General features: G+C 40.3%; 1 protein-coding gene across 5 annotated transcripts in view; it reads left to right on the top strand.

The window, feature by feature from the left end:
• dgkd (diacylglycerol kinase delta) overlaps positions 1-12,313 on the top strand; it is a 121,726-nt gene extending 109,413 nt beyond the window's left edge. For 3 of the 5 annotated variants that reach the window (XM_078410734.1, XM_078410733.1, XM_078410738.1), the window contains 4 exons: positions 402-521; positions 909-1,026; positions 3,578-3,735; positions 7,832-12,313. In XM_078410734.1, the coding sequence (XP_078266860.1) occupies positions 402-521; positions 909-1,026; positions 3,578-3,735; positions 7,832-7,921 (486 nt within the window). In that variant the 3' untranslated portion in view covers positions 7,922-12,313. The remainder of the gene's footprint in view (positions 1-401; positions 522-908; positions 1,027-3,577; positions 3,736-7,831) is intronic. The other 2 variants (XM_078410736.1, XM_078410735.1) reach the window with 1 other exon arrangement.
• Positions 12,314-17,969: the final 5,656 nt, after the last annotated feature.

Genomic DNA, 17,969 nt, shown 5'->3' with positions numbered 1-17,969 from the left:
TTTTTATTTGCAACGTTACGGAGACTTTTTAAGTAACTGATGCCTTTCTAAGAGATAACGTGTTGTATAAACTGGGGTTGATAGTGTATTACTAATTCACACAAGATTGGATTGCTGACAGACTCTGTAAACTGCTACTGTTTGGTGGCCATTTCACATACATACAGACTGCTGGGCTTTCAGAGTTGGCTAGCCTGAAGCACTCCCTGGTGATGGCACTGAAACCCAGAAACTAAAATTATTTGTTCAATCATTTCTGATCATAAAACAATTCAAAAAAGAGAGAAAATGTATTGAATAGAAAAAAAAAACATTTGCAACCCCATGTTTAAGGCTAGCATTTTACTGTTTAGTGATTATTACTGAGCATGCTGCTGTATGCTTTCCTTTTCTGGGTGCAGCAGTTGGATCCCCCTCAGAAGGACGAGCTCACTGGGGCTCTGGCTAATGTGGACCTTCAGCTTCGCAAACTGGCAGAAATCCCCTGGCTGTGTCAGCTCATCGAGCCAAGCGATGATGAGGTAGGCTCAGAGACAAATAAAGAATTTTACTTAATGATTGATTTTTAGAATATGTTCAGTCGAAAACCCATGTCTTTGTTTCTTTTCTAATTTATTTTCCTCCTGAAGATGCAAGCTGACTTTTTATGAAAGCTCCTTGTGACCTCAAATGGGCATAAGTAATCCAAAAGTCTAGCAAAGTCTGGTTCCTACAAACGTTTGAAAGGGTTTGCTGGTGTGAGTCATAGCCTGGTATGCTATGAGCAAGGTCAAATCTTGTTTACACATTAGATCTGCTTCCCACTTGATCCTGACGTCAAAGGCATGAGTGTGAGTGGGATATTTTCCTCTGTATGTGTCTAATAAACTGAAAGTTATCACTGCTTCTTTCTTCCTGTGCCTTTCCAGGGTCAGTTGTTGGAATATTCCAAACGCACTCATAGTGCCAAGTTCCGCCTTGTGTCAAAGTTAAAAAAAGAGAAAAATAACAAGAATAAGGAAACCAGAGGGAATATGGGTTTGCCAGGTGTGTATATGGACTTTGGTTCTCCATCATTTGTGTGTGTTTGTGTGTGTTTTATCGTTATCCAGGTTTGCCTATGTGTGTCTTCATTCAAGTCAGGTGTGATACAAGTTCACAGTACTATCTGTGGTTGCTGATGGTAACAGCTTTGATACGTGGAAGGCATTTTTCAAGAGGCCATTTTAATGTTAGCGATCTGGCTCAAGCTAAGTGCATTCAAAGAAATCAGTGCCCTCCGATATCTATCTATCTCAAAATTTGATGCCTCATAGAGACATCATTGATTGTTTTGATAAGGGGCCTCTAGGTAGACTTCCCCAATGATATCCTTGTTAATTAGTCTGCATTCGTCATCCATTGAAATACTGGGAAAACAGTTCAGGAGTAGAAATCATGCCATGCCATTCCAGGATTTGCATTGGAAGTAAGTAGTCTCTGTTTGATTAGATGATGCTGGTGGAAGTTTCAAACCACGACTATAACTATCACTATGATGTTTTTGTAGTATAATATGCTGCCAGGTGTGAGCATATTCTATCTGATCTCATCTTGCTAACCATGCCATGTCTCAGGGAAAGGAACTATCCACTAGAAAGTCACAGTCTTCCATTGGTCAAATGTATTGCCAGTATACTGTGGCCCGTCGAAAAAGGCCCGAAATAAAGGCGAGGAGCCGGGTATTTCGGGAGGAATGAATTTAATACGTTTGCTAGACCTGTCAAGTCTGCCACAGTAAATCTGCACCCAAAACCTCGTCCTTTATAACCGTAGCAAAGGGCCGCCCCCCCTGGACCGGTCCATTCCCGTGCCGAGGGGTCGGTAGTGGTATGGCCCGACCCTTGGGAGCCGCCACAACACACTGTTAAGAATAGAAAATTGCAAATGAGCATGGGTTGGATGAAATAGCAAAGCTGTTGCAGATGTACGTGTGGAGGAGCAACTTTCAGAATGGAGTGTGATCATATATAAATGCAGTTACTTTAATTTTTTTAAGAAGATTAATTTTCTCTCAAAACGCAAAATGTTTAAGCCTGAATTTTAATTACAATTGAGGGTCAGCTGTGAGGCAGACAGAGAGATTAGGCCTCTCAGCTCCACTCATCCTGGCCTCAAGTTTGGCTGTAGAGAACCATTTGTTATTCAGCTCAGAATAAGCCAAACAAATGGAGATTGCTGGTTATTCTGAGCCTGGCTTTTTTCACTTTATCAGAATTTCTTTTTGCACCTGATCTATGCGGCATTGTCCATCTAATATAAAAAATATTAGGTTCTGAATATTTAATTTAAACACTGCAGGAAATTATAAGCTGTTCGGATTAAGTAGCTGCCTTACCTGTTTGTGGACACTAATGTATTGCACAATTAATTGAGGACATGCTCCAGGTTAGTTTTAAATGGGACCTACATCAACATAAACTGCAAGGTTTCCTGCACAAGAAAATATAGTGTTGTTTGGGCATATAATCTTACTTTGAGTAATAACTATAGATGGTATCGGACTTGGGTAAACTACATCCTGACATTATATCTGGGTTAATTTTGTACTTTCCTTCCAGTACCTGAGTACAAACCATTTAAACCATTGCCATGAAGTTGAGCAGAAGGTTCTGGGAGCAGCTTAACAAGGTGTGCAACACATTCAGTGTGCAATCACACAGGCTGGACATGGGGTGGAGATAAATGGACACAACCAAATTACCAACACTACCAAATTACTTTTTTTCCTTTCTGTTTCTCTTCTCCCTCAAAAGTTTATATTTATGTGCAGATTCGAAAGGCACTAGTTTTCCTCTGAAATTTCACTCAGTTGATTTTTCTTCATGTATAGATTCAGGCAGTGATTGTTAGGATAGTACCAAAGCCAAACCCAGTTCTTTCTTCAGACACTTCTTCATTCGGACACTCATAGACCCGATGAAACAGGAACACAAGGCAGCTTCCTCCACTATTTCCAACCAATACCTGGTGGATAGCCCAGGTAAAATAAAAAACCGTAGCAGGATAGGCATCAGCTAAATTTGAATAGATCATCAGTGATACATGGGATGTTGTTGTTTACTGTACCTAAGTATTTCAGATGATTTTTTTATGTCAACGCTATTTTCTTTGTCCAGCAGGGTATTCCTTTGCTGGAGTTAGATTGACATTGCCTGGGGTGGTGGTGGAAGCAGATATAATAGTGGCGTTGAAGAGATTTTTAGATAGTCACGTGGAAGTGCAGGGAATAGAGGAATATGGATCATGTGCAGGCAGATGAGATCAGTTTATCTAGGCATCATGTTCGGTGCAAATATTGTAGGCCGAAGGCCCCATTCCTGTTCTGTACTGTTCTATGTTAAGTATGTTTTTTGTACATTTGATGTTGTACCTTGGAGCTTTAAAAGCACGTATTTCATTTCAACAGCTGTGTCGATCACCAGGTTGCATGTTCACTGATTCACAGAATCCTCTTGAAATTCCTCTTTGCACTCTCTGAAATTTCTGTGGGCCTCTTCATTGCTAGCGGGTGATGGTTGTGCATTTCTCTTTGCCTTTGGGATTGTGGGTACTGAAGGTGGCGCTGCTCTTGGCTTTCCTACAGTGCATCAGTGGGGTACTGAGGAGGTGGCGGCCTGGTTAGAGCATCTTAGCCTGTTCGAATACAGAGACATCTTCATCGGACACGACATCCGTGGCTCAGAGCTCTTGCATCTGGAGAGGCGAGATCTGAAGGTACTGCAAGTGACATTCTCACTTCTGCATGAATGACAAGCTAGTGTGGCCTGGCCTTGTCAGTATCGTCTATCTGCATTAATTTCCTGGGTGGGCTGAGATCACATCAGTTGGAAGGAATTTTGAATTTATTACTCCTAAAGGAGTTTGTAAAGGATACTTAAAAGAATGGGTAATAGAATTACATTTACAAAAATTACCGGGACAGTTCATGCACTATAAATTTTTACATCCCAAAATATTTTAGACCCTGCAGGGGACAAATAAAATGTTTAGGATGGGAATGAAATTTGGATCCAGCCTGTTGACTTTTGAACAATTAAGAATTATCAACAAGGTGAGACAAGAGACATCAGAAATTATAATCTTAAGGAAAATTATCAAAATTGCCTTTGTGGGTTAACAATCTGATGTGATGTCAGTTGTTGCCAAGCTTTGTGGGTATTTCAAACACTTTTTTTCCCTTTCATTTTTTGTGCAAGATTCTCAATCTTAAACTATTTTCAGGGTAATCATTGTCTAATCTGAAATATCTGGGCAACTTTGCAGTAAAGTATATTTATAAAAATAACACTTTATTTGATGCTGGATGTTTTACCGCTCATAGATTCATAGTCATACAGCAGAGAAGCAGACTCTTCATCCCAACTGATCCATGTTAACTAAGATGCCTACCAACGTTTATCCCATTTGGCCTGTACCCTTCAAAACCTTTCCTAACTATGTAACTGTCCAAGTGTAATTTAAACATTGCAATTGTACCTGCCTTTTAATGCTTCCTCTGGCAGCTTGTTCCATACAATTGTCAAAACCTTTGCCTCTTGGATCCCTGTTAAATCTTTCTTCTCTTACCTTAAAACTATGCCCTCTGGTTTTAGATTCCCCGACCATGCAAAAAACATGGTATCTACCATAACTATGTCCCTCTATAAGGTCACACCTCAGTGGTAGAGCTACTGCCTCACAGCGCCAGAGACCCAGTTCGATCCTGAGCATGGGTGCTGTCTGCATGGAGTTTGTACATTCACCCTTTGATCCTGTAGGTTTTCTCCAGGTGCTCTGGTACCTTGCCACATTCCAAAGACATGCAGGTTTGTCAATAATTGGCTTCTGTAAATTGCCTCTAGTGTCTAGGATGCGAAAGTGGGATAACATATAACTTGTGTACAGGTGATCAATGGTCAGTGTGGGCTCAGTGGGCCAAAGGGCCTTTTTCCATGCTGTATCTCTTTTTAAAAAACTGCCCCAGCCTCCCCAAACTCTCCTCATAACTCAACCACTCCAATCCTGGCAACATCATGTGAATCGTTTCCGCAAGCTGCTTACAGCGTGGCAGCCAGAAGTGCACACAGTATTGCAAGCGCAGCCGAATCAACGATTTGTACTACTGTACTGTTCAAGTGCAACCCAACAGAAACCCAGCATGTTTAATGTATATATTTTTGCATGCTTTTCCTTGCACAGTAGCAGCTTTCTGTCAAGAATTTTGAACAACACGTTTATATAACATGTTTGTATTTCTGTTACATTTGGAACATGAATTATAATGGACCTTATTTTAATTTCCTCCTCACGGATCTAGATTTTGCTGTTGGATTCATCCATGACATTATTAGTAGGAATGACCACAACATATTTACGTGGAGACACGCTCCTATATCCATATTCAGAGGAAGCATTGTTCCACGAGGTGCCACACCATGTAACGGGGAATAAATTCAGAACAAATCTGGCAGTTATAAACAGATCATCAATGGTGTGCTATGAGCCTTCAGTAGATTCGGAATTGCATTTGACAACACTCTGAAACTATGTTGTTTGACCAATCTTTGATGAATCTTCATTGGTCAAGTAGCCCAAGTAAGATGGCAGGCCAAATGTAGTTGGTCCTGTTTGACAAGCTACTGCCCCATCAATCTGCTTTCAAATATCAGGCAGATGATGGAAAGCCATCAGACCATTTATTCGCTGCAATCCACTTTGCAGATGCTCAGTTTGCATGGGCTCCCAGCTCCACACATGGTCATTAAAAAAGCTGAAATGCAAAAGGACGGTGAGAGAAGCTGTCCATGATATCGAGATAGCAAATGACAAAGTGTGGCATCAGGAGCCAGTGGTAACCAAGGGGAAAAGACTTCAATGATTGGAATCATATCTAAACAAAGGGAGAAGATTGTAGTTGTGGGAAACCTATCACTTTAGGCCCTGAATGTCCAAGGACCAGCCTTCCTAAGTAGCCTTCCCTATCATCATGTCAGAAGTGGGATGTTTGTGAATGGTTCATTCACAATCCCTCTAATATTGAAATACCTGCATGCTGCTAATCTATCATTGGCAGATGTGCTGTTAGGTGGCAAGTAATATTTGCACCATTCAAATACTAAGCAATAAGCATTTCCAACAAGAGACCATCTTAACTACTTCACAAGTGACGTTTGGTGATCTTGCGATCACCAAATCATGAACTTCTGGAAACTGTGGGCAGGGAAGTAGGTCGGGACCTGGCTGATTAAATGAAGACATGGATGACTGTAATTCTAGGAATATTCAACATGCAACTCAACATCGAGGTTTGGTAGGCACTCAGTCAGCCATCCTGAATGTCAGTTATGTTTCTATGTTTCCACCATTGACACACCCTGTCTGCACTGTTTACCAATACAAAATACATTTTCTAGCAACCACCGAGGCTTCATTAGTATAATTCTAGAACCCACATCCTCTGACACTTGGAAGAACAAGGGCAGAAGTAGGAATGCCACCATTAGCAAATTCCCCTCCAAGTCATGTACCCAGGTAACTTTGAAATGCCAAAGCATCACCATTCTGGAATAACTTATCAAAGCTCTGTGATTGTACCATTGTCACATGAACTGCATAGGATCAAGATAATGGCTGTCAAAAGAAGTTAAAGATCATTACATGATTGTGGTTTTTCTGCCAGATATGTTTTGGAAAGCTCTCTCTTTTCTCCAGGTGCTTCATGTTAATGTTTAAGCTTCAATTATATTTTTTCAAGAATTGCAAACTGTACCATTTGCCATTTGAAGGCCTGAAAGAACAATTAATATTAAACTCCTTCACTAAGTCACCATCACTCCCATTCACGAACCAAAAGCAAATGTACAATTATTAAAAAGATTTGACCTCCACCATTTCATCTGAAATGCCACATTGCCCAGCTAATCCTTTTCAGTGAACTTAGTCGGGAACATTAAATTCAGAACATGAGAAATATGAACAGCGCAGTGTTTTAGTTTCACCTACTTCCCCAAGCAAGCTGAGAAAAGTGATGCATTACAAGCTGATCTTGTAGGAATGACTGGCTATATAAGGGTTGTGTGCAAAATGTGCCAGTGTTTGCCAGAGTATCCACACACTCAGTACGTGTGGCATGTCCATTCATGCAATAAGACTCTGCATGAGCGGGATATTGCTTTTCACCAGCAAAATACAAGCTCTGCACTAATGGAAAGGCACTGTTTACTAACAAGATGCTCAGTATGTACTGCAACTACATGATCACATACTGTGTGTACCTTGTAGTTAAACATTTTCCAACTGGACTTTCATGAGGCCAGAAGATGAATATTTTGACAGTGACCTACATTGACTTGTGCAATTCTGCAGGTGAGGCAACCACTGGTCTCTTTAATCTAAATTCCCCTATTACTACCCATATCAAAAGCATGCTTTATTTCAGCAAGTCCATCATTGAGCTGTGTTAAAGGAGAGCATCATGGTATAACCAGATCTGGGGCATCATATTCGACTGGGAAAACTCAATAGAAAATGTACATGCCTGCATCTTCTCCACAGAACAGGCTGATCAGAGAGGTAATTTATTAATTGGTCTGTGTAATGACCAGTTGGTGAGGACTTGTGAATTATGTTCCAGTGAATTATATGTGGTCTACCAGAGTGGAAGGTACTGCATTGCATTCAGACACCTTGGAGCATTACTCTATCCATTTAAACCTATTTCCTTTGCAGGTTATTTTAATTTCCTGATCTAGATTATCATTGGTATTATTATAGTATTTATCAAATTATCACACCACTATTAAACATCTGTCTTCTATCCTGTGTTTGGCAGGACTTGGGGATAACAAGAGTGGGTCACATGAAGCGGATCCTACATGGGATCAAGGAGTTGAGCCGGAATACACCTGTCAGCGAAGTATGATGTACGTGTTCAGCTCTTGTGTATACAGAGCGACCTAAGTCTCCAGCCCGTTGAGTAGAGGATGAGAGTGGCGAGCCTTTGGCCGTACGTGTTTGCCTCACCTTCAGTTAATTAGAAAGTGTGGCTTTGGAGAATCTAACCAATATCAAAGTTATAAGGGACTTCGTACTCAATCTCACGGCCAAAGGAAAATGGGAGCGAGGTTTATCGAAGCTATCAAAATATTGCTGGATTCAAGGTATAAAAAAAAAACGTCCACTCGAAATGGAAGTTACCTCAAGCATGGTATCCATGGCAACGAGTTGGGATTATTACTCGGAAAGTTAGCTCGGAGTAAAATTGAGTGTGATTGATGTAAAATTCAGTAGCGATCCCAATGAAGCGGGATTATGCCTCGTCGACTAAGGAATGTTCTGCACAACAGTGACCTAACCTCAAAAACTCCGTTACGAAAGGGACGAAGCATCTCTTTCATTTAAAAACTGTATATGGCCTAATGAAACTGTAACTCTCATCCACAGAAATTTGTATTGTGGTCTGTAAGAGGCATTTGGTTTGTGTCGGGCCCTACATTTTTTCAGAACCCGGAATCTTTAAGGAGGCCTTTTACAGAACATCAACTTGAAGAAACTGGGAATGCTATGACAGTGTCTTCCTGTACAGGTTGCCTTCAAAGCTCCTGCCATTAATGCGTTGTTTTCTATTGCCTAAACAAAAAAAAACATAGGTGAACTTCAGTGTGTGGATATGTAGGAGCTTGGGTTCATACTCATACTCTCAACAGTGGAGCTTTTAGTGCAACACTGCCAACAGGCATCTTCTAGGCCCAGCCTTACTCTTTGGAAGTGCACCCTGGATGATATCATTCTGGAGTATTAAAGATATATGAGAATCAGTCCTGGTATGTCTGGGAACTAAAGGAATCGGTCCTGAGGTGACTGGAATGCGTGAGACTAATTTCAGAAGTGTTTGCATTGCGTGAGAGTCATTTCAGAAGCATTTGGGATGTATGAGAATGAGTACTTAAAAATAATTGTGTTTTTTCAACAATTTTGACAGACTCAAGAATGCCAAAAAGCATAGAACTCATAATTCTGAAGTATATTCTTTTTTTAATATTGAAAACCGCAATAGCAACATCCCACAAATAGTCATTGATAATGACCACATAAAAAACATTAATCATATCCTTGGAGCATAAATGTCCACTATCTACTCCATATAAAGTTATGGAATTGTTTGTATCCAATTATGAGGGAACATTTGGTTTTCATCTCTCATTTGAAATATACCCTCTCTGATAGTGCAGCACTCTTAGTATGGTCAGAGTGCAATCTACTGAGCCACAGTTGATACCTGGAGAGTATGGAATGTGGTCGAGTGAATGCTAAATCATGTGATGTATAAGAGTGAATCCTGGAATGTGTGAGAGTGAATTAAGCAGAGATTTTATTATGTGCAGGCATGGACTGGCTGTTGTCCTGTCTCAGTGGTAAAGTTAATAAAGCTGTTGCCGCACAGTGCCAGAGGTTGGGGTTCAATCCTGACCTCAAGTGTCGTTTATTCTCTCTGTGACCCTGTGAGTTTCTTCCAGGCGTACAGTTTGCTAGGTTAATTGGCTACTGTAAATTGCCCATAGTTACAGATGAGTGATAGAATCTGGATGGGTGTTGATGAGAAAGTGAAGAATATTTTTAAGATGGGATTAATATAAGATAAGCGTAAATGGATAGTTGAAGTCGTTGGCGACTCGTTGGGATGAAAGGCCCATTTCCATGCTGTATCACTGTGAGTCATCTCACACCCTGTACATCCCATAGGGTTGTAATTCTTTTGCCAATTAAAAAATCATTTTGATTTGGAAGAAAACAGGTTGACCGAGGCGACAGGTTGACAGGTTGTAGATCATAATGCATCTCCTTCAAGACTTTTTTGCCAATTGCCTTTTTTATGTTTGATCTTCTGGTTTGCACATCCCTTGAAGAATGCTTAGAAGAATGAAGCCGATAAAGGCCTGATTTCAGGACCATTGAGACATTGTACCCAATTCAATTAACTGCTGGTCTTCCTGACCTATTCTCTATCTCTTTAACAAGTATGTAATTCTCTATCCATGTTTTTGGTCTCTACTTAGTATCATGTTTCTATGAACTGATATTCATTCATTTGCAGACATGTCTTTGATGTACCTTGCCTCATTTTTTCCATGTTGTACTCCGGTCTGTTTAAACTAGTAATCATTACGATTACAGCATTTTAGCTCCTCCTATGCATGGATATCTTTGCTATAGTGCAATCACTCAGAACTGAAGGTAGATCTAGGCCCCCATAATTTACCGACTCCCCAGGTGCTCTGATTTCCTTCCCATTATCCCAAAGGCATATTGATAGGCTAATTGGCAATTGTAAACTATTCCTTTTTGTGAATAAATGACAAAAGAATCAGAGCAGTCGATGAGTATATGAAACAGAATAAATTGCTGGGTCACAGGGAAATAAGGAGAGGATGAATGGGATAGTTCCATTGGGAGCAGACAGACATCAGATGGACCGAATGGCCTTCTGTTATGTAATAAGTAAGAATATTGGCAGGGTTGCAAGGGGTAGTTCACAAGTCATCTGGGGAGAGGTAACTTTTATGTGTTAGCAAAGGCTGTTGTTGAAAACAAATGGTAACATTTATTTTCCTGGTGTATTTTTAAATGCCCTTTTAAAGGATGGTCATAGTCTTAGAATCATACAGCAATGAAACAGGTTCTTTGGCCCAACTTTTACATGCAGACTAAAATTTCACATCTAAGCTAGTCCCATTTGCCTGTGTTTGGTCCATACCTTTTAGTCTAATTTAGTTTTTTATTGTCCCTGGTGTTGAAGGTCAACCTGTTTTTCCTGTTTTTGGAGAATCCATGTTGACCACTTTCAGCCGAAACCAAGAGAAAAATCTTGAGGAAAACAACAAATGTATATCAGAGACATTGGAGAAATTGAGGTAGTGTTGTGGAGAGGAAGGCTTAATGGAAGTATAATAGTGTTATTACAGCAACAAGTAAAATAATAAGTGCAGTAATGGAGGTTTATTGACTATCAAATGGAGATATTGGGTTGCTTTCTTCTCCATGATCCTGCCAAAAATAACATGGGGTAGCAATAAAGAATGAGACGTTTTCTGATAGAGGTGAAATTATGTCACGTAATTTCATTCATAATTATGTGAATTATGTCAACTATTCTCAAATTTCCTCTCTCAGTGGCCACCATTAGTTGCCGTTATCCATCGCATGCAGATTACGATGGGCATGTTAGGTACCAGGATCTCTTTGGAATTGGAATCTGTATGTCATCCTCAACGAGAAAGTACTGAAGGCTTGGCAAAAATTCTATAATGGCCTTGACTTTCCCCAAGGCAAAGCAACCTCATCTTCTCTGTCCTCCAGTTACTTCCAATCGAGTTTCTTTTTGTGGAGCACATTGCATTTATTTGTGGGCAAGAGCTCATTATACATATCAAGTAAACCACAAACCTATAAAATGATTTGAGATCAGGGAAATGTGAAGAGCGATACCTCTACTAGAGAGGAGGAAATAAAAGATCTTCTATTAGCAGGAAAAGTTAGAAAGGAAAATGAAGAAACATGGTACTTTAATCAAGTGAGAGAGATACACAAAGTATCAACCATCTTGTTTTGAGACCTTACATTTTGGTGCAGTGAAACCTGTGGAGTTGCTCTCTATGTCTGGAAAAGACATTGGTAGTTACTTTTCAACAACAAACTATTGACATTTATAGTGACTATAGCTCCATTTAGTGGAACTGTGGGTTTCTGTCAAAAACAGTCTGCAAATCCCTTTGAAAGAAATAGTCTCTCTAAGACTGATGACTGCCTTTAGAGAGAGAGATTTTGCTCTTTTTCTTTAAAGATAGATCCTAGCTTTATTCAAAATACTTGACGAATGGTTATAACGTAATGTTTAAAAGCATAATAGATCTGTTTAATGGGCGATTATGGTTCCCTATTTGAAAGTATTGGTGGCACTGTTTGAAGAGAGCTGCTCCACAGTGTTGATATTTCTAGGTTGGTCTAATGATTATTGTAATAAGAATTATCCGACTGCTTGCAAGAGACAAGGTTTCACTGCACCCACTTTAACTCATCAAGTCATAGTTCCTTGTTATTAACCTTGCTCTCCCTTTGGAGAGCAGAAAGTGGATTGTCTTTTTTGGTTCTATCTTCTGCCTTGTCATGAGGTCGACATATTGGTATTTATTCTTAATTTATATATAAATATGGCTGTGACTGTAGTTTTGTACATATTAATTGTCAATCAATGTACATATTTCCTGTAAATACAGTGGGATTGGATCCAATCTTCCAGTAAAATGTTTTTTTCTTATTTTCCTGTTCCTTAGAATTCTTTGCACGTTTTGTATGGTACATTGTGATAAGCAAGTGAATATCTACCCCATGCTTTTTTGTTATTTGAATTACATTTTGGCAGGAACTACATTGGAAAGGTAACCAGGAATCCATGTGTCACCTGTTGCAGAGACACCATTCAAGAATATCTTGTTTCATTCCATTATTTGACAGAAAATGCTAACCGATAATGCTACTCCACTCATTCATTCACTCACTCAACCCTGTACTCACACACACACACACACATATACACACACACACACACGCACACACACACACATACACACACACACACACACATACACACACACACACACACACACACACACACCCACACACTCAACCATTCCTAAGCTTACCCACTTATTGCCCCCCTACTCACTTATTACCGATGTCGTCCAGGATCCCTCCAGTCTGTGAGCTGTTTGTTGTCGAATGTCTTTTTCAGGTTGAAATCTGAAGAACAAGTTTATTCTCGAGGACATGTAAACTGAAAGATAACTAATCAACCCTGCAAAGTTAATAAAAAGACAATAAATCTTTTACCCAAGAGTATGGTCCACAGAAGAAACAAAATATGTTCTTAATTGATGTGAAGTCAAGCAAGATGTAACTGATCTTAAACTGAAAGTCACAACTACTCAAGGCAAGCATCAAGTTGGGACAGTAGTGAAGAGCTTAAATTTCCATTTGATTATCTTGTTTCTTTTCTCTGAAATGAAATTGCTACAAATTAAAAGATCAATTAAGATTGCCTTAGTCAAGAACTTAAGGGACAGAGTGGGTGTAATGATTCAAGCAGGTTTCAAGGATTCGGATCAGTGGTGGAGAAAGAACACTATAACCATATAAAATTAAAAATGAAATATTTATTAAAATGAACAGCAACAAAACAACCAAAGTGAGTTGGACGCCTTTTTACTGCATTGAGAACTTCTTTAACAATGTCCTGGCCTAGCGAACTTCAAGGTCTTGGCACGATTCGTTCTGTATTCCAGTCCGAGATGAAGTTCATTGAGCTCACGCAATGTATGCATTTATATGTGGCTAGCAATTTATATTGTGGCTGTCCCACATGTACAGTCCACTTTATGTTCTTAAACTAGGTATGGAACGGGGGTTATTTAGTCAACTTAAATCTTAGATGTCTCTGGGAAGAAGAATTTGACTTCTCAGTGAGGTGTCATGTTCTAAGGTCTCATGAATTGCTAGTTTTTCTAAATGAACAGTGTGTAGTACTAAATAGGTAACGATCAGATATGAAATCCTTTTTATTGTCCAATGGACATTCTGAGCATGATTGCAACAATCGGGCAAGAAGGAGACATTGGATATGATAGATTTTGAGCACCCATGTATGCAGGCCGTACCATTTCCACAGTACCAAAGTTGTGGCTTGCTTCTTTCCTCTGTATCTCAACCTACCTGGATAGAGTGGATGTGGAGAGGATGCTTCCACTAGTGGGAGAGGCTAGGATCAGAGGACACAGCCTCAGAATAAATGGACGTACCTTTAGAAAGGAGATGAGGAATTTCTTTAGTTTAGAGGGTGGTTGATCTGCGGAATTCATTGTCACAGATGGCTGTGGTGGCCAAGTCATTGCGTATTTTTAAAATGGAAATTGACAGGTTCTTGATTTGTAAGGCTGTCAAAGGTTATGGGGAGAAGGCAGGAGAATGGGGTTGAGAGAGAAAGATAGATCACCCATGAGTAAATGGTGGAGTAGACTCGATGGGCCAAATGGCCTAATTCTGCTCTTATGACATAAACTTACATGGTTTTCATCTGGTGTCAATTTAATCTTAGCAATTAGCAGATCATCAAGTACACATCTTTGTGCATAGTATCATCAGAAAAAATTAAAATTCTGTTTTTCTATTTTTTTAATTATCACAATTCCTTTAAATTCGTCATTCATGAGTCCCTCTGTCCTACCAATGGCATTATCTCTAGACACAGCGCACAGTGCTGGAGTAACTCAGGGAGTCAGGCAGCATCTCTGGAGGGACTGAATAGGTAACATTATAGTTCGGGACCTTTCCTGATTCTGGAGAAGGCTCATGACCTGAAATGCCGCCTACCGATTCATTCCAGTGATACTGCCAAACCCGCTGAGTTACTGCAGCACTTTGTGTTTTGCACATGATTCCAGCATCTGCAGTTCTCTTTATCTCTGGATACCCCTTATTTAGTTTTGTACCTGTGCTTATTAAAAAAAGCATTCAAATTCAGATCGGCCTTAGCCAAAGTAGAAATGACCAAAGACAATAAATAATTTCCACCATACTAGGTGAGCAACTCAAAAAGTTCAATTAGAATATGGTCATGTGGTCAACCAAAGGAGCTCTAGGGGCGAGCGGATCAAGGGATATGGGGAGAAGGCAGGCACGGGTTACTGATTGTGGATGATCGGCCATGTTCACAATGAATGGCGGTGCTGGCTCAAAGGGCCAAATGGCCTCCTCCTGCACCTATTTTCTATTTTAATACTTGAGCATTGCTCAACAATATGAAATCTAAAATTTTACTGAGGAATGGCTACATGCTTATTCATTTGCCAATTGTGGGCATATTGGTTAGGGTAGCATTGATTGTCATCCCTAACAAGTCGCATACTAGGCGATTTTAAGGGCAAATGAGCGTAAACCACATTGCCATGGGTCGAAGGACTTAAGGCCGAGACCAAGGATGATACGTTTCCTCCCATGAAGAAAACAAAAACAAACCAGGTTTAATAATAACCTGCAGTTTCATTGTTAGTATTACTGATTCTCCAGATTTGTTAAATTGCTTAAATGTAACTTCCCCATCTACGAAATGGTAAGTATGAAATAGTAATGCCAAACTCCTGCCTGCAGGTCAATAGCCCAGACTTCTGAATGCTAGACCAGTGACTTAATTCGCAGACTACCGTACCCCACAATTTTAACATCCCTTTCTACATACGTGAATCATGGTGATATTTGCACCCTTAATTTCTTGTTTTTGAATGATGTGCCAAATGAGCTAAGTAACATCTGATCTCAGCTCAGATTGTCCAAGAGCTCTGCATGTGGTCAACCAAAGGAGCAAGTCAAAAGCCAAGATGTTGCATCAGATGCCAGCTGGAAGTCAACATTATAATAATAATAATAATGCATTACATTTATATAGCGCTTTTCAAACACTCAAAGACGCTTTACAGGGATTACTAGAACATAGAGAAGAAAATAAATAGATAAATAAGTAAACGAACAGAAAAAGGAGGGCAAACAAATTCCATTAATTTAAATGTGATCTTCAGCTCTACAGGGAAGAACTTGCAGGTAAGTGTGCAAATTAGTTTACTTTATTTCAAAGTTTTTGAATTAGTTTTCTGTTTTTAGGTTGATTTGCATTTTTTGTATTAAATATATTTAAATAGGTTTAAGAGTCCCTAGCAGAGAAAAATTGAAAAACACCTCAAATGTATTTGACAGCTCTCTAGCTGTGAAAGTCCCTCATATCATTCTGCACCTCAGAGGTGGCTGGCATGAGTCTACTTTGCCTCTCAGAGTTCACTCCACCTAGGCAGAGACTTCCTGGCTGTGGAGAGAATGGCCAAGTGTAATAGGAATCGATGTGAAAGGTGAGATGAGCAAAGGTTTAAAAGTACTATATATGAATGCACAAAGTATAAGAAATAAAGTGGATGAACTTGAGGCTCAGTTAGAGATTGGTAGATATGACATTGTGGGGATTACAGAGACGTGACTGCAGAAGGATCAGGCCTGGGAGCTGAATATTCAGGGTGATACGTCCAATAGAAAGGACAGGCAGGTGGGCAGAGGAGGTGGGGTAGCTCTGTTGGTGAGGGGTGGAATTCAGTCCCTTGCGAGGGGTGACATAGGGGCTGATGATGTAGAGTCACTGTGGATAGAGTTGAGGAATTGTAAAGGTAAGAAGACACTAATGGGAGTTATCTACAGACCCCCCCCCCCCCCCCCCAAACAGTAGCCTGGATATGGGGTGTAAGTTGCAGCAGGAGTTAAAATTGGCATGTAACAAAGGTAATGCCACTGTGGTTATGAGGGATTTCAATATGCAGGTAGACTGGGAAAATCAGGTTGGTTCTGGACCCCAGGAAAGGGGGTTTGTAGAGTACCTCCGAGATGGATTCTTAGAGCAGCTTGTACTAGAGCCTACCAGAGAGAAGGCAATTCTGGATTTAGTGTTGTCCAATGAACCAGATTTAATAAGGGAACTCAAAGTAAAGGAACCGCTTGGAGGTAGTGACCATAATATGATTAGTTTTAATCTGCAATTTGAGAGGGAGAAGGTTAAACCAGGAATGTCAGTATTGCAGTTGAACAAAGGGGACTGTGAAGGCATGAGAGAGGAGCTGGCCAAGGTCGAATGGAAAAGGATCCCAGCAGGAATGACGGTGGAACAGCAATGTTTCTGGGCATAATCCAGAAGATGCAGGATCATTTCATTCCAAAGAGGAAGAAAGATTCTAAGGGGAGTAAGAGGCAACCGTGGCTGACAAAGGAAGTTAGAGATGGAATAAAACTAAAAGAAAAGGTGTATAAGATAGCAAAGAGTTGCGGGAAGCCAGAGGATTGGGCAGCTTTCAAAGGACAACAGAAGGTAGCAAAAAGGGCTATATCGGCTGAAAAGATGAGGTACGAAGCGAAGCTGGCCAAGAACATAAAGAAGTACAGTAAAAGCTTCTTTAGGTATGTTAAGAGAAAAAGATTAGTAAAGACAAATGTAGATCCCTTGAAGGCAGAAACGGGTGAAATTATTAAGGGTAACAAGGAAATGATGGAAGAGTTGAATAGGTACTTTGGATCTGTCTTCACTAAGGAAGAGGACAGAGGATCTAGGGAGACAGAGGAACTGATAGAAAGTTGCATTAGGCGAGAAATAGTATTGGGTAGACTGATGGGACTGAAGGCTGATAAATCCCCAGGGCATGATGGTCTGCATCCCGGGGTACTCAAGGTGGTAGCTCTAGAAATCGCAGACGCATTGGTGATCATTTTCCAATGTTCAATGGATTCAGGATCAGTTCCTGTGGATTGGAGGGTAGCTAATGTTATCCCACTTTTCAAGAAAGGAGCGGGAGAGAAAATGGGGAATTATAGACCCGTTAGCCTGACATCGGTGGTGGGGAAGATGCTGGAGTCAATTATTAAAGAGGTAATAACGGCGCATTTGGATAGCAGTAAAATAATTGGTCCAAGTCAGCATGGATTTATGACGGGGAAATCCTGCAGGTGCAGGATGTCGGGGATGGATGGAGGGCTCAAAGATGCAGAGTGAGCAGGGAACCAAGTTCACGTCTTGGGAATGGGTCCAACCCGAAATATCTCCTGTCTGCTCCTTCCCCAGATGCAGCCTGAGTTGTTCCAGAACTTTGTGTTTTGTTCACATGTTAGCCGTTGTATCAGTTGAAGGGCTCACGACGAGAACATATTTCCATTGATCAATCTTTCAAATACCAACTGTATTTCCCCCTCACTTTGCCCATGTTGTGCTTCCTGAGCATCAGAATATGTCGAACCACTTTAAGTGTTGCACAAATTATGCTCGAACTAGTGTGCGGATTTGTCAGCCATCATTTATTTACCCATGGATTCTGAGAGCTCTCCGGTAAATATTTGAA

This window comes from Rhinoraja longicauda, chromosome 13 (assembly GCF_053455715.1).
Source record: "Rhinoraja longicauda isolate Sanriku21f chromosome 13, sRhiLon1.1, whole genome shotgun sequence".
Lineage (NCBI taxonomy): Eukaryota > Metazoa > Chordata > Chondrichthyes > Rajiformes > Arhynchobatidae > Rhinoraja > Rhinoraja longicauda.
The sequence above is the reverse complement of the archived record's forward strand: the minus strand, read 5'-3'. Positions and strand labels throughout refer to the sequence as shown.